At 46.6% G+C, this 16641-nt stretch overlaps 1 protein-coding gene across 2 annotated transcripts in view; it reads left to right on the top strand.

Annotated features, from left to right (window-relative positions):
* PPHLN1 (periphilin 1) overlaps window positions 1–16641 on the top strand; it is a 401076-nt gene that overhangs the window by 101332 nt on the left and 283103 nt on the right. For both annotated transcript variants that reach the window (XM_069628026.1, XM_069628027.1), the window contains exon 5: window positions 3824–3991. In XM_069628026.1, coding sequence (XP_069484127.1) covers window positions 3824–3991 — 168 coding nt within the window. The remainder of the gene's footprint in view (window positions 1–3823; window positions 3992–16641) is intronic.

Genomic DNA, 16641 nt, shown 5'->3' with positions numbered 1-16641 from the left:
AAATTCGCTCTGTATTCTACGACAGCCCTGCCCTCTTCCATTTTCTTACATACTGGGGGCTGCCCATAGTTCTCTCAGCGTTCAGTTCTCTCTTTTGGTTCTCCGCCCTCTTTCGCAGGTTCTCTGGCATATCATCCCTTATCAGCCTCCTTAGCACAGTTTATTGGACAGTTTGACTTAAAGGGATATCCTCAGTTTCTTGTTGTTGATGATATAGACTCACTTTATCTTCATTGAACGGATAAGACTCTGGTGTATTATACAAGTCCATATAAGCTATCACGTACAGGGTCTCAGGCAGTTCCTTGCTGGAACAGGAGACATTTGCCCAAAGGGGCAGTCTCTCTGGGTGAAGTCCTCCTTGCTTGGACCCTTAGTAGGGGTGTTGCGGAGCGGGCTCAACTCCCTAGCCTCACAGGGGGGCGGGCTTCCCCTTGTGAGAAGTGAGAAGTTTCCTCGATTCGTCATGACGGCTACCTACAAGTCCTTTTTGACCCAAGAAAACTGTCTCCTCTTCCAGTCAACTGCACTCATACAGTGCTTCACAGCTAGAAGTCATTTTTGAATGTAAGGGTCTAGCAGTAAACTGTGCCCCAACTGCAACTGTAGACTGAAGAAAATTGGCTACTGTGCCAGCTAACTGCACTTTTGCAGCACTAGAACTACATCTGACCAGATGGGTGGGAAAATGATGATGATGATGATGCTGCTGCTGATGATCCTTGCTGGAAATTCTGGTGCTGGATCCTTATCCTCCTGAAGGTGAAGCGGGCTCTCTCTCTCCTAACTGTTGGAACCTGTCTGAAGCTCCTCATTCCTCTAATCTGAATACAACAATTTGATGCCTGTGTTTTGGACCTCTGTTCGCTCTTTACTGTAAAATACATTGATGCCCCTGCTTGAACCTGGGCAGCTTTGTTGGAGCTATTCTCCCATGTTACTCCAGCCAAAGACTCTTCAGGCAGCTGCAGCTCTTCTACTTCTGGGGAACCACCTTTGTTTTCCCTGAAGTGTTGAGCCCCAAGTAAAGCATCCACTGAACTATTTGATTGTAAACATGAAACTACCATGCTGCTGTTACTGTTAGACAGTCCACAGAAATTAGGGTCCTCGTCTGTCTGACCACTTCTGCATGGCTGGATGCATCCTTCTTTCACGAGGGGCTCTGTGCACTGTCCTTGTCTGCAACCCGAATTCGATCTGCAGAATAAAGTTAGTGATTATATATCCCGCACCAGAGGGTTAACAAAACCCCACCCCTTGTCATGCACCTTGACAATAAACCCTACCTTGCGGAGCATTACGAGTCCTAAAGATGCTCAAACATGAGTTGTGTCCCCAGTGAGACCTGGATGAAATTCATTGGTGAAAACGGATCCAGGGCATCGCACAGAGCAAGTAAAAGGTTAGAGGGACTAACAAAAGTGAGTAAAAGAGTACCTTCTTCCTTATACTTCATATCTCTTTTCACAAACCACAGAGCTGCTTACCACGATCTCTCCACTGCTGTTGAAACTGCCTAGTCTCACTATTCCAGGTCCCCTTGAATATTCTCCTCTCGTATACGCTGAATACTCAATTTCCAATTATAATTCACCCTTTCCCTTAACTTCTCTCACTCCAAAAGAGATCCCCATCCTCCAAACCTATCTCTACACCCCCTCAATCCTATCTTCTTAATCATGTTTCCCTTGACCTCTGAATTTCTCAGTTCCCCTCTCCTTTTCCTCACTGGCTCTCATCCTTCAAACCTACATGAGCACCTTCTGCCGTATTGAACTAAGGTCTATTCCCAACACAGCCAACCAATAAATGGATTGTATCATTGCAAAATGTCTTTACCCCTTCTGGCATCTTCCCTATCTACCTTAAACCAGCTGCTGTTCTGCTCGACCGCAAATGACTTGGCTAATCTGGTTATTTATGTTATCAACTTGTTTCTCTTCTCACACTATTAAAAGGTTTCAGTGTACAGTATTCAATGCTATTTAATGGGATCACACACTACTTAATTTTGAACAACCAATAACCCTCTTCAGTCAGATGTATGTCTTTACTTCTTCTGCATTCATGTCGTCATACATTCAATTTGTAACATTTACCTCTTACTCTTACCTCCACCGTTCACTTCATCGTTACAGGAGATCTCCTTTAACCCTTGTTCTTTTCGTCCCTCTCCTCTGACTTGAACTCCAACCTTAACCTTTCACTTAACATTAGCTATATCCTTTACCTTAAGCTTACCCTCGAACCCTTAAGCTCATCCACCCAAATCCATTGCCCCAACCCTTAACTTACCTCTAGCCTTGCATCTGCCCTTGACTAAATCCTTATCCTAACTCTAACCCCGATTCTCGCTCCTAACCCCCTTTTTCCGAAATGCACGTAGTTATTACAGGGGCAGACCCCCTGTAACCACTAATCTTCTTACTCATACTATTCCCCCATTCAAAATCCCCATACTCTTAAATCGCCTACCTTTAAATGTAACCATAAACTAAACCCTTACTCTAACCCTGATCCTAACTGTAACCCTAATCCTAGCCCTAGCCACCTTTCTAACCCTAAACCTAAGCTTTACAATGTTTTGATGCAGAAAACATTTTACCCAGTTTTTTTAAAACAGACTTTTCACCACAGATTTTTTGAGAACACATTTATTACCACATTTTTCCACAAAATGCAGGTAATTGGTTAGGGTGCTGTACTATGGGATGGGGATGGGGATGGAGAGGGATGCGTGCAGCTCTCCCTTGCACTTTTCCGGAAATCAACCTGTAAAGAAAAAACACAGTGAACAAATGTAAAGTTAAAATGGAACTGAACATACAAGTAGTAGTAAATTCCTGAAGTCATTGTAGAAGAAATAGCTTGGAGGTTTTTTTCGGGCGAAATAGTGTGAATACCCTCCACTCAGGGTTGTGCCACTAAACTGAAATGGCCATAACCCATGTCTTGAATGTTGTCACTTCCGACCACAGCACATATTACCTCATTCCATTTGTTCTGCACTTACCTGCTACCTTTTGACACTGTTGTCCACCACACTCTCCTTGCCTTGCTACCCTCTCTCATTACAGAATCCAGTACGCTGCTCTCACCTGTTTTGCTTCCTGACTCTGACCAATCCTTCTGTCTGTTTTGGAGCTTGCTTTCCTCTGAACCCAAACCCCCTTCCTGTGGACGTCCCCAAGTGCTTTGTTATTGGCCTGTTCCTAGTTACTTTACACCTCTTGATTCTCAGATGACCTCTTTGCCAATGGAACTGCAATCGTCTCAGAGGAGGAGTTAGTGTGACACATTACACTACGAAAAAAAACTAGAAAGGCCAGAGCAGTCCATGGCTGGACTGAAAAATGGAAGTCTCTGGGTAGACACATTCTTCTACTGGTGCAGGCAGGGCAATTAAGTCCAGGGAGAGAATTGAGTTGACAGCATTTGAGCCTGGGAACTGTGGTGGGTGTGAGTTGAAAAAGGGAGGGAGAACATGCGAGTTAAGGGAGTGTGCGTCACACCTGAAAGTGGCTGGAATTTACAGAGAAATATCAACAGCTGTGGGCTGGTTTCTAAGCCACCTTATGTTTGTCAACTCCCCTCATGAGTGCTAATAGAGCTAACTTCATGTTCATGCTTTTTGCAAGGAAAATACTCCCCTTTCCTTCTTACCTGCAACGTCATGCCTCACGGTAGTATTTTACATTTTTTTTGCTGTTCTTTTCGATTTTTGGTTTGCTTTTTGATGAGTGATGACTTCAGTTAAATATATGCTCTTTTTCTTTAATTTATGTTTCTTGTTAATGTATGTTGGATGTTGTTTGTTTAGGATGATTGTCGCAGAGTAGTTAACATTGTGCACAAGAAGAGCCCGATAGACAGACCTGAGGAAGGAAACGGCCGTCGATATGACGACTATGGTCACCAAGACTACAGAGATTATGATGAGGGGCACAGATTTGGGCATGACCGAAGAAGTGGTCCACCGTATAGAGGGGTATGTAACTTTCCAAAATTGTATTTATTTAATTAACTTTTTATTTGCGATGCAGTTTAATAGTTTACTTAACAAAGTTACTCCTACCCATGTGTCTCCTATTGACAACTAAAGGGCAACTCTGGGAAATGTTGCCACCCACTCATGAATCTAGAAGCTGTCTCTAAAGATGTTAACTAAAACGGTGCCATTCTCAACAACTCCTGCGACCGCTCCTTTTTTTCATTTGTGCACATGGTGTTCATTGGAATTTGTTTTACATTTGGATGTGTTTCTACCTTAACACATTTTCCATATTTTGCCCCTATAGTGTCCTTACTCTGTTTTCATCCTTGACCTGGTTCTTATCACCTCTACTTCAGAGCCTTTCCTCCTCCCCAAGGGAAGCGTCCTAGACCGCTGTAGTAAGAGTTGTGGTAGGAAGAGGTAGAGAAAAGCATATTCCGTATGCATCAGAAGAGAGTAGCCAACAGACCCCTGCAATGGGTAGCTACTCTTAATCATGCACACAGGACTGATTTACTAATGTCACATATATTGTATGAATGGCCACTGCTCAAACCTTCTACTAACCCCTTTATTATCAAAACATGCTCCACATGCAGTATGACAATATACAGTACTTCAAATAGATGCCCCACACATAATGCATATGCTGAAATGTTTCTGACTTTATTTTCATTAATGAACACTCAACGAATGCCCTTACACTCTCATGTATAGTGAGATACGTTTTATTATGAGAAATAACTAATATTAGCACCCAGGGTGGGGGGAGCAAACAATCCGGTTGCTCAGATCACGGGTGATGCCCACGATCCAAGACTTTGTTATGAGCAATGCAAAGGCTGCTTCCTTGCCATCTCCCCCCACCCTCCCTTCCCATAGCCTTCATTTCCCTGTCCCTGCCACCCCCACTAACCTGATGGCTTCAGCGGCTGCTGCTCTGTCTTCCTTCTGGTCACCATGGAAATGCAAGCGGGGTTCTGCTTGAAGCACTGTATTCCAACTTTATGGTGGCCTTTTTGAAACAGTCTTTTAAATGAATGAACTGGATGCCGGGAGGCATCATGTTCATCCTAAAGACATAGCTATCGGCAACCCGGGGTACTAATAGCAATAATCCCCGGGCTGGAGCGGACGTTAACCGCACTAGGGACCCTCCTTAAAAGGCCTGCGCTATACTCTGGCCTTTAACTCAGGCCCTGGGGCGTTAACCGTGCCAGCTCGTGGAACAGGTGATTATTGTTATAAAGAAACATTGCCACTAGTATTGTAACTACACACAACACACTCAATATGCAAAAGGTTATACATTAATATACAGCTTCCATTGTCATTGTCTCTGTCTACTGAACACCATTCAACCATCTTTGAAACATGATGGCTACCTTAAAACTAGCTTACTACCTCATTTAATCTCACTAGGCATCCTCATGACGTGAACTGCCTTCTTAATACCTCTCCTCTTTCCGACTGTGACATTAAAAATGGGTTAAAAAAAAAAGGATCTCACACTCATTACTGTCCTCGGAGGGTAGGGAGATGAGCTTCAGTCTGGATTCCTGGAGACCTGTGGTCTGCAAAGTCCAAGATTAAGATTGAATCCAATTCGAATAAAAACACCTATCAAAATCATGATGGTCTCTTAGTAAAAGGCTGCCAAAAAAGGTAAAAATGCCTTAAAAAGATTGTCAATTGGAATGGACCATGATGCAAAGAGACAATTATGAATATGTTCATGGGTGGTGAGCTGATTGCAATAGGTGAAAATGCTTCTGTGGGCAGCTCAGTCAAAAATAGAAGTTCTTCTAAAACAGCAAAAAGAAAGGCATTTTTGAGGCTCTGGAGCTCGGAAATGAAATTTCAGGTCCTACAAAATCCAGGCAGAAAAAAGGAGGGATGGAACCCCCCCACCCTTCATTGGTTTGCATGGAAAGAGTGATTCCCGTCTGCTCTCTTGGTCATCCAGCCTCATCTGCCTCCAGCCTTGCATTGTCCAGCTCTGAGAACAGCTCTCTGTGTTTGCCCCACTAAAAGTCAGGCCCCAGCTCTTCATTCTTGCTGGAGTGGACAATGAACCCACCAGATTCAACAATCTTGAAACTTAACAATTGCTGGACTGTCAACCCTGTGGGAAAGGGGAAGTGGATAAAATAAAAAGAAATCATCCCACTGCTGACCGCCTGCTGCGCTCTTGATATCTGTCTGAAAACTGTACTGACATGAAAGCAAAAATATACATTATTTCGGCGTGCCAGTTGCCCTGTTCTTGATGTTGACTACTAATGAATTGGAATCGCAATCATTAAATACCTGAATGCCGTTGCTTTAAGCTGAAAGTCTTTCTTGGGAAATCTGCTGCTTCTCACTTTTAAAGGCTCCTTACTCCCTCATTACTATGCTTGAAATCCACATAAACATCTGGTAAACTTTTATTTATGAAGTATTTTCTCAAACTATTAACACTCAAGACTTACTGCGCCCCTTTTTGTTACTTCTCACTGCTACTAATTCAAAGATATGAAATGTCTCTCTTCCGTTGACAGATGACCAGTGGCACCCATGCTGCTGAAAACTGCGCTCTCGTCAGCTTGCCCGGTGACCGTGCATCACTGAAGAACACTGTGCTGACTTCAACACCCGCGCTGACAAACTCCCTGCTAGGTGCTAATGCAATGAGAGCTCACTATGCATTACAAAGTCAGCTTGCATGACGCGCGCTCATGTGATCAGGTCCTTTACTCTAAGATTCTTCCGAACAAGCGTCTTTTCGGATGTAGTTTTTTAGTTACCGTGCGCGTATAGTTGGAGTTAATGCACCCGCTCATCAATGTAATGGCCACAAAGTTCAAATCCAGCGCTGCATTCAGTAGTAACAATTAAGTGAAAATACCTGTTGCCATAAATACATGCCCAAACACTGCGATTGGTCTTTGATTAGGCAACATCTATACTATTGAATATTACTTTTTCTCTGTTCCATTCAATTAACTATGTACAGCCCTCTTGAGCACTTATCTCAGTCCTGTTGCTGTAGCTGCCTTGTTCCTTGTTCTGTTATCTTCTCCATCGAATAACTTAAAGATGCCTTTTCTTGATCTCTTTTCTAACCAAGTCTGTAGTCAAAAATGAAATTTGCCCCAAACCTATAATTACACACTGCCTCTGTGCCCAGCACCTCTCCATAGTCTCCCACCCATCTTGCACACCCAGACCAGTTTCCCAGTCTGCCTGCTGAGGTAAAAACGGACATATCTGGGTCTTCCAGCCACGTCTGCCTCCAGCCTTGGGTTGTCCAGCTCTGAGAACAGCTCTCTGTCTGCCCCCACTAGGAGTCGGCTCATTATAACATCGGAGCATGGTTTATACAAGTCTGGAGGCCAACTACTCCTTAGCAGCACTATGCCGATGGCAAGATGCTTTGCAGCAAGATGTTGACAGCTTGATGCCAACGGCTTGAAGCTGAATTATCTGACAGCTCAAGACAAATGGCATCAAGTTTAATAATCTGTAAGCCCCATCGGGCAACAATCGCCCTCATGTCCGACGTAGCCCTGAAGCCCTGTACTCCATTGTATTCTTTCAGAACTTTGTTATTGTTAAAGGGAACACTCAGAGCGATTTACATACACAAACAAAACAACTCGAACACATCCCAGACCATTGGAGTGCAGCTCAGAAGTATGGTTATTGTAGTGTACCTATTTGTTCCAAAACAATCGTCTGACTCACAGCCCAGACATTCAAACTGAACAAGAAACTCTGTTCATAATTGTTAATATATGCTCACTGCCTAAATACATTTCAATGCATTTTACTATGGACATGCCACTATGCCTAATGACTACGTGGCTTGAGATATCGCTCAACACCAGGCATGGCAAAAATGCATGCCACTATTTTTCTTTAGCACTTAGGACTCAATTCGCAGTAAGAATTCACAGAAGCAGCCAATACCTGATCAGACACACATACAACAAATCACCACCGAATCAGCTAGGTTTCCATAACGCACTCCAGTGGACACTGGCTGCAGGCATGGCTACCCACACACATCAGAATACAGAAAGGACTATGACTTTCGGTTATGCTGGTCACACAATTCTCTGCCTACTACACCAGAGTATGCCTCAACACCTCTGACATCAGTTTGCAGCAAAGACCTATGACATATTCGGACACGCTGAACGCGCAGCGAGTCTCTGGCACTCATGCCATCTTCTGACTCCTTTCGGCACCCATCCAAGTGCCTGAGCGCATGGTTTGCTCTCTACCGGAGCTTGGCCAGCCCTGCTAAGCCTTATTTGGCCAAATGCACACATGCATTCTAATCTTACTACGTGGCCTCCAGTTCTCTGGACTTCAGTCCCTGGGGGCGTTCCAAACATCAGCGCATTGAGACTTTAATAATGGTAACAGGCGCTATATAAATGACAACTACAATACAATACACTCTCAAAGGTATTGTATCCTTTGCAGCCAACGTCTGACCCTCACAAAGTGTCTCCTTTTCACTCCATTGGCTTCCAGTAAATTTTACCACCTGTACTGGTATTGATATGACGCGCCTGTACACAAGGGTCTCTTAACGTACTTGATTAAAGGTCTAGAACTAATATCATGGAAGTGTTCGCGATGGCTCAAAGAATACTCCCAACTCTTAGACGGTTCCAGATTTCCTATTTTTATTTAACCAGCAGGGCGGTGGGGTTGTTCGTTCCTCCCCCTCTCATCTAGAAATAGTGTTTTCCAACCTAACCCAGGCATCCACACTCCCGGAGTTGGTATACAGTGACTATGGATGCCTGCTGTCTGTTTTCTAGGCTAGCTGGATGGGATAACCTGACGGCAATGACCTTCTTTGCCCAGACCTTGTCTAAGCTCCCTTTCCTAAAGTAGCCCCACACCACCACTTTTGTTAGTAGCTCTGAGGTTCTGGGGTTGTGCCTTCCAGACACCCTACCCGACTCAGTGGAGGTCGTCTTCTCACGCTCTTTTGTTCCTCTCTGTCTCTCAGTACTGTTCTCCTCTACTCTCCTGGTCCATCTCCACCCGCCTTTACTCCTTCTCCTGAATGTAGCTTTTTCCTCTGTCCCTCTGATGTCTCTCACTCCTTCTACTTGCCTCCACCCTTCGATGTTACTACACACGCTTCCACACTACTACTCACCTCCACACTCCTACTGCTGCTCCACCCCACCTTTGCCCCATTCACACTCCTTTCATTCTCGCAACCACTTATCACTCACTCACTGTGCTCCCTCTAACAATCTTACTCCCTAGCCTTGCATGCAAAATCAACACTCGGTACCACTTGCTCTCACCAACCAATACCTTGTGTGATTAATCTGATGTCATTGCTCTTTCCCCAGAGGTACCTGGGGTGCCTTATGTGGCATGGGGACGGCACTGCTATCTGATCCTGGGGGGCGGCTATATGAGGGAGCACCAAATGTGAGGTGGCGACCCTCAGGGGGATGACGTGGCATCATACGAGGAAGTCACATATCCCCCATTACCTTCTGGGGATGTTTACGCCCTTCCTCATGCCTTGGTGACATATATTGTATTAATCTTCCTCAACCCCTTACCAAATCTATGGCCAATATTTCTCAATTCCACTTGGAAAACAGCATGACAGAAACTGAGATGAGGAAGAGGCAAGGAGTAGTAATGATGGCCCCTAAAAAGAACCAATACCAGTCGCATCAATATTGCATGTAAAACAACATGACAAAAACTGAGACGAGGAAGATGACTAGAGCGATACTGATCACTGGTGCCGCGCTCTAGTGGTTGTAGGTGTCAAACGAGCACTGGGACATTTAAAAGGATTACACCTGGAGAATGGAGAGAGTGAGTCACTACTCAAGACTCGGGTCGGGGAGCCTGGAGGAAGCAGGTGGTCACGCAGAAAGAAGTAGCTCTGAAAGAGAAAGCACTGGCAGGAGAGTATCCCAGGCTAAGTCAAGTTAGAAAGAGAATCCTAAGGAAGGCCCATGCCCTTAGAACTTGGAAATATATTGAATGTAAAAGAAACCTGGCAGGAGAATATACCAGGTGTTCTCCAAGTCTGGAGCCTGCACCCAAGTTTAACAGTATGAAAAGGGAATTGCGAGGAAGACACATGTCCTTGGAAAGAAACCTGGGGAAAGGTGTCATCCCCTGGAACTGTGAATAGCAGCCATTTGGAACCTTTGTGTTGGAGGTAACCGTTTTCCTTTGAACTTAATAATTTTTGCACTTTCAAAGCCAGGGACAATACCCTTTGCACTTTCTGGTTACTTGTAGAGTGTGAGGGCTAGGATATGTTTTCAGACACAGTACAGTTTGCTTTGGACATCTTGACCCACGACAGACCCTTCGTTTTGGATGAGGTAGGGAAATACCTCTTAAAGTAGGGATAGTGAGGCATTTTCCAACCCTTTTATTATTTCAAGAAAATGTTGTAGCAATCACTATGAGTCCTCTGTGTCTGCATCTCATTCCTGGTTCCTCACACTTCCCTTTTCCAAAAATTGCCTCCACACTTCAATCCACCATCCTTACTCTTGCTGGGCACTTGGCCTGCTACCTCCTCCTCTGACCACATTCGAACAACCAGCATCTTCCTGCGGCCTCTTATCCTCCGCCCCATCTTCTGATTGGTTTACTGACACTGGCCAATCTGGCCCTGTCCTTCCCACTGGGGAGGAGTTACAATCACAGGAAGTTACAAAGAGTGACGTAAGCCCCGCCCCTTTTCTCTGCGTAGGTTTTCCATGTTTCAACAATAGCGGCCTGTGCTGCAAAGCTTCTGAGTTTTTGTTAGGTAACCGTGGTGCAGTTTGTCCCTCCAACTCCCAATAAAGTGCAGTCCTGTTGAGCTATTATGCAGTGTCTGTGAAAGCAGCGTAGGAGCTCCAGCTCTTTCTTTTTGTTTGATCTGTGAGCAGATCACATGGGCTGCTGTTTGGTTGCTGTCCTGCAAGTGTTCTCTCTGCCTGGTTGTTGCTTCTCCGACAGCTCTAGACAAGAAAGAACATGTGCCCAACGTGTTTGTCAAGAGGTATGATGCAAGTTGATACTGTCAACTGGGGCCCTCTCAACTCACACCCCGTGGCCGCCCCTCTGGGGCAGGATTGTCTGTCTTCCACTCTGGCAGGCTTCCCTCCTTAAGCTGAGAGAGTTCCTATCCCTCTTGACAGGGTCAGGTTAATGACCTTGTCACACGTTTATGTACACAGTACTTCATATTGAAATTGCAAAGCGTTTTGTAAGTAATTCAGGTCTGCAAATACATGCAGTACCACTGTTGACAGGACTTTTCGGTACTATCAGAAAACCCATTATAGGGGTTTTTCTTTGATGTTTTAAGTGGAAACCTCAATACCATGGAGTGGTGCTTGTAACTCATAAGCAGGCTCCAGTTACCAGGAGTCGATCAGTAAGCATAAGGGATGTGAGCTTGGGGTGGCTGCTTTGGTATGAGCAGAGTCCTCTACCCTCAGCTAAAGTCTTCCACAGCTCAGCGGCAATCCAGACATGGCGCAAATAAAGTACTCTTATGTGTAGCCCTTTTTCGAAGGGATTGTGTCCTCCGACGTATTCCTTATCTTAGATAGATAGAAATCCTTCAGCTTTGCTGGCCTCGGAAAATTTTTTCGCCAGAGGGCGCTGCGCGTCGATGATCGCCAAGTCGATGACCCTCGACGGCCTCCGTGCCGACGTCGACGTCATCCTGCCTATAAAGGCCGCGCGCAGCGTCCGTTGCTCAGTTCCGTTTTTCCGCGCTTCGTTGTGCCTCGGAACACCGTTGCTCAGTTCTCGTCAAAGATACTATTTACCTCGATATCGATGGCATCCTCCTCCGACCCGACGACCCCTCGGTCCGGTTTCAAAAAGTGCCGAGACTGCGGGAAGAAAATGTCGTTGACGGACCCTCACAGGGTCTGTTTGTGGTGTCTGGGAATCACGCACCAGAGTTCGGAGTGTGAGGAATGCCTTTCCATGACGGCGAAAGCCTTGAAGGAGCGTAGGGGGAAGCTCGAGAGAGGTAGGTCAACTTTAACTTCCTCGAAAGCTTCTTCGGTAGAGTCGAGACGTTCGTCTCCTCACCATAAAAAACACTCTCGATCTAGATCACGAAGTGGCTCCCACCACTCGTCGACATCGAGACACTCGAAGAAGAGACGTAGGAGATCCCCTTCGTCATCTTCGTCGAGTTCTCCTGAGAGAGTTCATTGCCCCACAAAACGCAGCTCGCAAGCTGAGTGGGAGGAATTCAGGAAAAAGATGCTAAGCGTCTTCGAGAAAGCGGCCTCGTCCCCCTCGAAGACAGCTGAGGGTGATACCCCGGGTAAAAAACCCAAAAAATCTAAACGCCGCGAGTCGCAGTACCCGGCGGAAAAGTCAACCCGAAAGCGCCTCGAGCCATCGGGAGATAAAGCATCATCGACGCCATCGTCGAAAACTCCTTCGAAACAGAGGTCGGCGCCATCGACGCCGTTGTCGAAGGATTCATCGGCGCATCAGTCGATCGAGTCGACGCCGACGTCGACGCCGATATCGACGCCGGTGAAGGAAAGAACCACGGCTACTCCACAGCCAACGGTTAGACAAAAGACCTCCGACTCGACGCCGAGAACGTCGACGTCGTTCTCGAGCAAGACTCCGATCCTTTCGAGTTCTTCGAGGCCTAGTACACATTTCTCGACGCTTTTCACGGCGCCTTCGAGTACTTTCACGTCGGTGTCGACGACATCGACGTTTTCAAGGCCTGTGATGATGGCTCCTTCTGCATTGGAAATGGGGTTTATACCATTCCAAAAACCAATGTATCCCCCTTTAACCTCGATTTTTGAGGAAAGGGAGGATTCAGACCAAGATATTGATTTACAGAGGACCACATCACCAGAGCCAGAGACTTTCGCCTCTGAGGAAGGAAGATTAAAAAATCTTCAGGATGCACTTCAGGAAGCTAGTGGCTTGGACACTTCTCCTGAAGCAGAATTTATCAAACCAGACCCAGGAGAACATGCGGAGACTCCATATAGAGCTCTGATGTCTAGAATCATAGAATTTATGGGTTGGTCTGCACCTTCTCCTGCCTTTCAGCAGGATGACCTCACTGACATACTGGACAAGGGCCCACAGGAGGATCCTGTGGTTCCATTTCACTCTGCTCTACAGAGAAGGATTTTGACAAACTGGGAAACGCCAGAAATTATCCCGGCAGTAAATAAAAAACTGTCAACAAAATACAGGGTGGCTAGTTCTGACCCTGAATATTTGTCAAAACACCCTACTCCTGAGAGCTTGGTTGTACAGGCTGCAACCTCATCAGGCAGCACATCTGCATACCCCACTGCTCCGCAGGATAGGGATGACAAAAAATATGATGCCATGGCTAAGAAGGTTTTTTCTGCCTGTAGCATGGCGTTAAAGTCTATTAACGCGACCTGTACGCTCGCTAGGTTCAGCCACACCCTTTGGGAGTGCGCTTCATCAGCGGCTGACTGCCTCCAAGAAGGAGAGGAAAGGGACGCATTTTTAAACATCATCAGGGATGGTAAAGATGCGATGTGCGAGACCCTACAAACTGGCCTAGATTCTGCTGACAGTATCAGCAGGGCCATGGCGGCAAGTACCACAATCCGCAGGCATGCGTGGTTGAGGAAGTCTGGTTTTGCCTCTGACGTGCAGACCAGGCTTTTGAATATGCCCTTTGACGGTTCTACCCTCTTTGGAAAGAAGGCGGATGACAGTTTGGAGAAACTGCAAACGTCCAAGGCAGCAGCCAAGTCATTGGGAGCTGCTATCCGTCAGAATACCTTTCGTCCTTCGGGATCATCGTGGAGAGGACGGTCCTTTCGTTACTATTCCTCATATGGAAGGGGCAGGGGACGACCGGCTCAAAGAGGCCAAGGAAGATTTACCCGTGGTGGACGGGGTAGGGGAAAGAAAGCCGCACCCGCAGGAGCCACTTTACCTTCGGCAACTGCATCAGCCGCTTCAAAACCACTCTGAGGTCTCCCCTCACAGAACACCAGTAGGGGGCAGGTTAACTCACCATCTGACGGAATGGCAGGCTATTACGTCAGATGCTTGGGCTCTGGAGACAGTAGCCCAAGGTTACTGCCTGCCCTTCCTACATATCCCTCAGAGTCATCCACCGGGGAACAACCCTTTGAAGCTTCCAGATCCGCTCCTCTTGCAGGAGGTTTTAGACCTGCTAGAGAAAGGTGCCATAGAACTGGTACCTGTAGCGGAAAGGAACAAGGGTTGGTACTCCCCCTACTTCATAATACCGAAGAAGGACGGAGGACTGAGACCCATCTTAGACTTACGGGAATTGAACAAATTCCTCCGAAAGGACAAGTTCAAGATGGTGACTCTCTCTCAGATCCTTCAGGCCCTCCAGCTTCAGGACTGGTTGGTATCTCTAGACCTCCAGGACGCTTATTTCCATGTGCCGATCCATCCCAGGCACAGGAGATACCTGAGGTTCGCAATTGGCAGCTCTCATTATCAATTTCGAGTTCTGCCATTTGGGCTAACCTCCGCCCCGAGGGTCTTTACCAAGCTAATGTCGGTTGTGGCTGCAAGTCTAAGGAGGGAAGGGATTCATGTCTACCCTTACCTAGACGATTGGTTGATCAGAGCTGTATCTTCGGAACAGGCTCAGAGACAACTAGATTATGTTTGCCACTTCCTTCACAAGCTGGGCTTCTCCCTCAATTTAAAGAAGTCACAGATGATACCATCACAGAGACTCCAATTCATTGGAGCAGTCCTGGACACTTCCCTGGGAAAAGCCTTGCCACCAGAGGTGAGGGCTCGAGATATTCTGCAGATGGTCATCAGATTTCAGAATGCCCAATATCTCCCAGCCTACGACTTTCTGAGGTTGCTAGGCCTCATGGCATCCTGCATATTCCTCGTGCCGGAGGCTCGCCTGAGAATGAGATCCCTCCAGTGGGCACTGAGAACTCAGTGGTCACAGTTCTCAGGAAGGATGACAGATCTCCTTCGGATCCCGGTCAAAGTAGCCCGAGACCTTCAGTGGTGGGCCTGTCGGGAGAACATCCTGAAAGGAGAAATGTTTTGGCAACCATGGCCGGAGATAACAGTAGTCACGGATGCCTCACTCACGGGGTGGGGAGCTCACGCCAACGACTTGACCATCAGCGGTCGTTGGTCTCCATCGGAGTCCAGACTACATATCAACCTGTTGGAGCTGAGAGCCATCAGACTAGCGCTGAAGGCTTTTCTGCCGTCTGTACGGGGAAGAAACGTCCTAATAATGACGGACAATACAGTGGCCATGCACTACCTCAACAAAAGAGGAGGCGTAGGCTCACTACCACTGTGCAGAGAGGCGATGCAGCTCTGGTTTTGGGCAATTCAGGAAGGAATCTCTCTATCGGCAATTCACCTAGCCGGAGAGAAGAACTTGACAGCGGACGCTCTGAGCAGGCAGAGCACAGTCTCTCACGAGTGGGAGATAGCTCAGGAAGTCCTTCAAGAGATCTTCGCCCTTTGGGGAACCCCTCAAGTGGATCTGTTCGCCACCAGTATCAACAGGAAGTGCGACAGATTTTGCTCAAGGGAATTTCCCCCGAGAGGAGCTCTAGGAGATGCGTTCGTAGTGGACTGGGAGTTCCCACTTCTGTACGCGTTCCCTCCGGTCCCTGTCATTCCTCAAATGATCAGGAGGTTGAGAAGGTTTCGGAAGACCATGATCCTAATTGCCCCGGATTGGGCCAGGAGAACGTGGTACCCGGACCTTCTAGACATGTCCATCTGCCCTCCAATTCGACTGCCATACAGAGAGGATCTTCTCTCGCAGAAGGAAGGTCAGGTTCTCCATCCAGCCATCAAGACCCTCAACCTTCACGCTTGGTGTCTGAAAGGTTGAGGTACAAGGATTGGGACCTTCCGGATGATGTTATGGAGGTGTTGCTTTCGGCCAGAAGGCCGGCAACTAAAACTCTATACCGCTGCCGTTGGAACAAATTTTGCAGCTGGTGCAGAGAAAAGAATATTGAACCCTTTTCTTGTGGTACACCTATGGTGTTGTCATTCTTACTTTACCTGGCTAATTCAGGCCTACAGGTTGGCACAATTAAGGGCTATCTCGCAGCGCTATCAATCTTTAAGCGCACTGCAGAGGAGCCTTCATACTTCAAAATTCCATTGGTAATACAATACCTAAAAGGATTAACTAATGTTTATCCCCCGAAACCTTTTCAAGTTCCCTTATGGGATTTAAACCTAATTTTAAACTTCCTAAAGGGTGCCCCTTTTGAACCACTACACTCTTGTTCATTGAAGCTTCTCACCCTCAAAACTGTTTTGCTAATAGCATTGACATCTGCTAGAAGGGTTAGCGAGTTGCAAGCCTTATCGTGTAAACCTCCACATACAATCTTTTACAAGGACAAAGTTGTTCTTCAGGTGAAGCCTAACTTCCTCCCGAAGGTAGTCTCGGAGTTTCACATCACTCAGAAGATTATATTACCTTCTTTCTACCCTCCTCCTCATCCGGGGAAGGAGGAAGAGAGACTGCACAGGCTGGACCCTAAGCGAGCCTTGAGCTTCTATATCAGCAGATTGGCTAAGATCAGACAAGCAGACCAACTCTTTGTAGGTTATGCAGGACATAA

Source organism: Ambystoma mexicanum, chromosome 12 (assembly GCF_040938575.1).
Source record: "Ambystoma mexicanum isolate Mex_15411 chromosome 12, UKY_AmexF1_1, whole genome shotgun sequence".
Taxonomy (NCBI): domain Eukaryota; kingdom Metazoa; phylum Chordata; class Amphibia; order Caudata; family Ambystomatidae; genus Ambystoma; species Ambystoma mexicanum.
The sequence above is the reverse complement of the archived record's forward strand: the minus strand, read 5'-3'. Positions and strand labels throughout refer to the sequence as shown.